The sequence below is a fragment of the Neoarius graeffei genome, chromosome 8 (genome assembly GCF_027579695.1).
Source record: "Neoarius graeffei isolate fNeoGra1 chromosome 8, fNeoGra1.pri, whole genome shotgun sequence".
NCBI lineage: Eukaryota > Metazoa > Chordata > Actinopteri > Siluriformes > Ariidae > Neoarius > Neoarius graeffei.
This window is the reverse complement of record NC_083576.1, coordinates 77,172,065-77,178,649: the sequence shown is the minus strand read 5'-3', so window position 1 is coordinate 77,178,649 and position 6,585 is coordinate 77,172,065. Positions and strand designations below refer to the sequence as shown.

Here is a 6,585-nt window from a genome sequence, read left to right as displayed (position 1 = left end):
CTTCCATAATGAAATATGCTCTTATCTGAATTGAGACGAGCTGCTCCGTACCTCTCCGAGCTTTGCGCGACCTCCCAGTTAGTCAGACGCAGTCAGACACGCTGTCACTCCTGTTAGCAATGTAGCTAGGGTCAGCATGGTCAATGGTATTTTTTGGGGCTGTAGTTAGATGCGACCAAACTCTTCCGCGTTTTTCCTGTTTATATAGGTTTATATGACCAGTGATATGAAACAAGTTCAGTTACACAAATTGAAACGTAGCGATTTTCTATGCTATGGAAAGTCCGCACTATAATGACAGGCGTACTAACACCTTCTGCGCGCTTCGGCAACGCATTGATATCTGAGCTCCGTATCAATGCGCTGCTGAAGCGCGCAGAAGGTGTTAGTACGCCTGTCATTATAGTGCGGACTTTCCATAGCATAGAAAATCTCTACGTTTCAATTTGTGTAACTGAACTTGTTTCATATCACTGGTCATATAAACCTATGTAAACAGGAAAAACGTGGAAGAGTTTGGTCGCATCTAACTACAGCCCCAAAAAATACCATTGACCATGCTGACCCTAGCTACATTGCTAACAGGAGTGACAGCGCGTCTGACTGCGTCTGACTGACTGGGAGGTCGCGCAAAGCTCGGAGAGGTACGGAGCAGCTCGTCTCAATTCAGATAAGAGCATATTTCATTATGGAAGTACGGTGGACTGTTCCTTTAAAATCCTCAAATCAGCCTTATTTCAGCTTGTTTAAAAAAAAAAAAGGACTGAAATTTTTCGTCCTGCTGTAAAACGACGTATTGCTGAGCCTCTTCTGGTACCTTTATAATGCACTTTCGAAACAGACGAAAACAAATTTAACAAGGCAACCAATACAAATGAAGCATAAATATGAATTCGTGAGTTCACCATTTTTCTTCTTTTTTTTTCTTCCAGCAAATCATTATTTAAATGGTATCATCTTTTTTTAAAAAATATTACATATCCATGCATTCATTTTTTTTTTAAATACAAGCAGTACAAAAGACCATTACTTTCAAGATAAGAAGAGTCGGAGAGTAGAAAAAAAAGGGGAGGGGAAATTTCACGAGCTTCCTGGGGTGGGAAGGTCGAATACGATGGGTGGATTGGTGGGCTGGAAACTGACTGTACATGTAGACGAGTTGATGAAGGTTGTATATCCGTCTGTCATGAGACCATAACCTGTAGAATGAGACACAGAACAAGAGAAAGGTCCAAACATGTCACAGATGTGGTGTGGTGTGCACATCTGCATAGACTGAATCACCAAAAAAAAAAAAAAAAAAAGAGTAAATATTATGTGACATGTTTTATACTAGATATTTATATTATTTTTTCATTTTTTTAAGCAAATGATGTGGGTTTTTTTTCTCATGTTCGTTTTTTGGCACGTTGTTATGAAGCTTGTGAGACCATGAAGGGCCACAATGATGCAACTTTATTTATTTATTTAATTATTCATTCATTCATCCATCATTTAACGTTTACCCTGGCTACGATGGCTAGATCTGAATTACTTTATTTCTTTTTATACCATGCCGCGATTGACTTCTCAAATCTGATTTGGTCCTAAGGCAGGATTATCATGTGACCCGTACAAACCCCTGCGCACTTTTAAAGGAGAACTGAAGGCAAATTTTTTATGATCAAAATTTTATTTATCTAATTTTATTAAATATCGGAATGCATTTTTGATCGCGATTTTGTCACTGCGATAGCAAGTTATGAGTGTTTGAAATATGCCCTGTAATATATCAGTCCGTATGTCAAAGCAACGGCCGTAAACGAGATTCGTTGAGACCTGTGCGAGACATCGTAGGACGGAAGTAAAACGTACAGCGGAAATCAAAGCAACCAACATCTGCCAGCGTTGTCAAAAGACGCGCGCGCCCTCTTTCGAATGCTGACGTAATCAAGCTGGAAGTTTTGTTAGTTTTGATAGCAATCAGGAAAGTTTGAAAAAAGTAGGCAGTAATCGTCATTTAAACTCGTTTTTGTGCAATATTTCGTTTGGAAAACAGTTTTCAAAATGGCGGCGCTGACACTTCTTCACATTTCGAAGTCTCGTACAAGTCTCGTGAAGATCGCGCGGATAAGCGACGCCTGCCGTGGACCAAACGAACTAAATTCAACACGGCTAAAAACCGAATAGGCCGATAAGTATAATATTTAATTGCAATTAGTTGCCAATACGAGTCACGATATAAGGTTACTAAAACCGAAAACATCATTGAATAACACGTTAATTAAGAAATAAAGCAAGTTTAAAAATGACTTCAGTTCTCCTTTAATAAAACCATTGAGAAAAGTCACATGACTGGGCAGATATGGATTTTTGAATCGGGTCCGGAAAAAGCCCGATGCAGCCCCGGACCCGTTTCTCTCGCTTCCGTTGTTTTCATTTTGCTCGGAATTGTTACTTTGAAAAATGAGCAACACAGCTGAGCACAGTGAAAGTGCATTTTATTATTGAGGTGATTTATCACACACAGACTTCATTGAAGAAGCTGAAATTGTCGAAGAAAATGAAAAAAGGTACTTTCGAGTGAAGAAAGTAAAAGGACAGCAAAAAAAAAAAACGTAAAATACGACGTGAACGTTTTCGAAGGATTTCTTGCTGAAGTTAAGGAGGAAATTTGGGTGTTATGCGCCTCATCGGCTATCAGCTCATTTATGACTTGATTTCGTGGAATAACTGTTAATATTAGATAGATTCACTGAGCCGAGCAAGCGGAGCAAATTCCAATGCGATCCAAAATCGTGTGTAGTAGACCAGTCATTTCCACCAGCGCAAGTATAATTCAGACGTGTGGGAAACACTGTCACTGCATCATGAGTTACATCACTGCCAGCAATGTCACGACCGGTCACAACACGTTAACCCAATGGTCCCAATTCCCACTGGAGCCGTGGCAAAAGATTATCGTAAATGTTACTGGGTCACCAGGGGATAGATTAACGTTCTGACTTTACCGTTTTCCTTCCATTCCCACACGACACCATGACAGCAGAATAGTGATAGATAAACGGTTTTCAGTGAGTGTGAATCGGGTATAAAAATCTGTGGTGTGCGCACAGGAGATTGCCTGATAAATTTGAATGTTCTAGAAAGTTTTTGCAAGAAAGAGTGGGAAAATATTGCCGAGTTAAAGGAGAACTGAAGGCAAATTTTTTTATTATCAAAATTCTATTTCTCATTTTATTAAATATCGGAATGCATGTTTGATCGCTATTTTGTCGCTGCTATAGCAAGTTATGAGTGTTTGAAATATGCTGTAATACATCAGCCCATATGTCAAAGCAACGGCCGTAAACGAGATTCATTGAGACCTGTGCGAGACATCGTAGGACGGAAGTAAAACGTACAGCGGAAATCGAAGTGACCAACCCTGTGTCCGAAATCGCTCACTCGTTCACTACTCCCTACTCACTAGAGAGGGAATTACTATATAGAGGACTATATAGTGAGCTCATTGGTAAAATGAAAAAACGCTTTCAGACAATAGTCCGTCGCGCTGGTATTTACGTCATTACTGTCGCACAATTAAAACGTGCCAGATCAGTCGGCTGGTGGGTTTTCAAAATAATAAATACATGCATGTATTTTTGTGATAAATCCATATTATACTGAGCGCATTTCCCACATTAATCAACACAAAGTACCTGCAGCTTTCAGTTCTTTTAAATCAAGGCTGAATACTTTCTTTCTTCTTTGCCGCTGCCTTTTATTAAATCAAATTTGAGACTTTTAATTTGATTTCTTTCAGTGTGACCGCAATGCATGATGGGATATATTGCTTTGGTTAGTGACCATCGGTTGTACACTACTTTTCGTGATGCATTGTGGGATACTTTTAGTGCACTATATAGGGTGTAAATAATCCTCACTAAGCTTTCGGACAGCACTACAAAATGGCGTCCTGAATATACAGTGGGGCAAAAAGTATTTAGTTAACTTAAAAAGATGAGAGAGGCCTGTAATTTTCATCATAGGTACACTTCAACTATGAGAGACAGAATGGGGGGAAAGAATCCAGGAAATCACATTGTAGGATTTTTAATGAATTAATTGGTAAATTCCTCAGTAAAATAAGTATTTGGTCACCTACAAACAAGCAAGATTTCTGGCTCTCACAGGCCTGTAACAACTTCTTTAAGAGGCTCCTCTGTCCTCCACTCGTTACCTGTATTAATGGCACCTGTTTGAACTCGTTATCAGTATAAAAGACACCTGTCCACAACCTCAAACAGTCACACTCCAAACTCCACTATGACCAAGACCAAAGAGCTGTCAAAGGACACCAGAAACAAAATTGTAGACCTGCACCAGGCTGGGAAGACTGAATCTGCAATAGGTAAGCAGCTTGGTGTGAAGAAATCAACTGTGGGAGCAATTATTAGAAAATGGAAGACATACAAGACCACTGATAATCTCCCTCGATCTGGGGCTCCACGCAAGATCTCATCCCGTGGGGTCAAAATGATCACAAGAACGGTGAGCAAAAATCCCAGAACCACACGGGGGGGACCTAGTGAATGACCTGCAGAGAGCTGGGACCAAAGTAACAAAGGCTACCATCAGTAACACACTACGCTGCCAGGGACTCAAATCCTGCAGTGCCAGACGTGTCCCCCTGCTTAAGCCAGTACATGTCCAGGCCTGTCTGAAGTTTGCTAGAGAGCATTTGGATGATCCAGAAGAGGACTGGGAGAATGTCATATGGTCAGATGAAACCAAAATAGAACTTTTTGGTAAAAACTCAACTTGTCGTGTTTGGAGGAGAAAGAATGCTGAGTTGCATCCAAAGAACACCATACCTACTGTGAAGCATGGGGGTGGAAACATCATGCTTTGGGGCTGTTTTTCTGCAAAGGGACCAGGACGACTGATCCGTGTAAAGGAAAGAATGAATGGGGCCATGTATTGTGAGATTTTGAGTGAAAACCTCCTTCCATCAGCAAGGGCATTGAAGATGAAACGTGGCTGGGTCTTTCAGCATGACAATGATCCCAAACACACCGCCCGGGCAATGAAGGAGTGGCTTCGTAAGAAGCATTTCAAGGTCCTGGAGTGGCCTAGCCAGTCTCCAGATCTCAACCCCATAGAAAATCTTTGGAGGGAGTTGAAAGTCCGTGTTGCCCAGCGACAGCCCCAAAACATCACTGCTCTAGAGGAGATCTGCATGGAGGAATGGGCCAAAATACCAGCAACAGTGTGTGAAAACCTTGTGAAGACTTACAGAAAACGTTTGACCTCTGTCATTGCCAACAAAGGGTATATAACAAAGTACTGAGATGAACTTTTGTTATTGACCAAATACTTATTTTCCACCATAATTTGCAAATAAATTCTTTAAAAATCAGACAATGTGATTTTCTGGATTTTTTTTCTCATTTTGTCTCTCATAGTTGAAGTGTACCTATGATGAAAATTACAGGCCTCTCTCATCTTTTTATGTGGGAGAACTTGCACAATTGGTGACTGACTAAATACTTTTTTGCCCCACTGTATAGTGCCCTATATAGTGAATAGGGAGCAATTTCGGACACAGGGGCTGTCAAAAGACGTGCGCGCCCTCTTTCGAATGCTGATGTAATCAAGCCGGAAGTTGTGTTTGTTTTGATAGCAATCAGGAAAGTTTGAAAAAAGTAGGCAGTAATTGTGGTGGCACAGTGGTGTAATGGTTAGTGCTGTCGCCTCACAGCAAGAAGGTCCGGGTTTGAGCCCCGTGGCCGGCGAGGGCCTTTCTGTGTGGAGTTTGCATGTTCTCCCCGTGTCCGCGTGGGTTTCCTCCGGGTGCTCCGGTTTCCCCCACAGTCCAAAGACATGCAGGTTAGGTTAACTGGTGACTCTAAATTGACCGTAGGTGTGAATGTGAATGGTTGTCTGTGTCTATGTGTCAGCCCTGTGATGACCTGGCGACTTGTCCAGGGTGTACCCCGCCTTTCGCCCGTAGTCAGCTGGGATAGGCTCCAGCTTGCCTGCGACCCTGTAGAACAGGATAAAGCGGCTACAGATAATGAGACGAGATGAGGCAGTAATTGTCATTTAAACTCGTTTTTGTGCAATACTTCGTTTGGAAAACAGTTTTCAAAATGGCGGCGCTGACACTTCATGTTTCGAAGTCTCGCACAAGTCTCATGAAGATCGCGCGGATAAGCGACGCCTGCCGTGGACCAAACGAACTAAATTCAACATGGCTAAAAAACGAATAGGCCGATAAGTATAATATTTAATTGCAATTAGTTGCCAATACGAGTCACGATATAAGGTTACTAAAACTGAAAACGTAATTGAATAACACATTAATTAAGAAATAAAGCAAGTTTAAAAATGACTTCAGTTCCCCTTTAAGAAGTGCCACACTGATCGGTGCTACAACAATGTAATAGACCTCCTCGGCTCCACGGGACTGCTGTGGTCACATGATTTGAAATGATCTGTATTGATGAACTACAAAGTCTGAGATGCAGCTCAAACTAGTACATTATTGTGCAGCTTATGGCTGTAATAACAATTCAACTGATAGTATTTTGTCATTTCGTTCTTTTCCAAGTGATAAAAGAC

At 41.3% G+C, this 6,585-nt stretch overlaps 1 protein-coding gene across 2 annotated transcripts in view; it reads right to left on the bottom strand.

The window, feature by feature from the left end:
• Positions 1–689: 689 nt before the first annotated feature.
• mpped2 (metallophosphoesterase domain containing 2b) overlaps positions 690–6,585 on the bottom strand; it is a 102,272-nt gene continuing 96,376 nt past the window's right edge. For both annotated transcript variants that reach the window (XM_060927047.1, XM_060927048.1), the window contains exon 7: positions 690–1,199. In XM_060927047.1, coding sequence (XP_060783030.1) covers positions 1,081–1,199 — 119 coding nt within the window. In that variant the 3' untranslated portion in view covers positions 690–1,080. The remainder of the gene's footprint in view (positions 1,200–6,585) is intronic.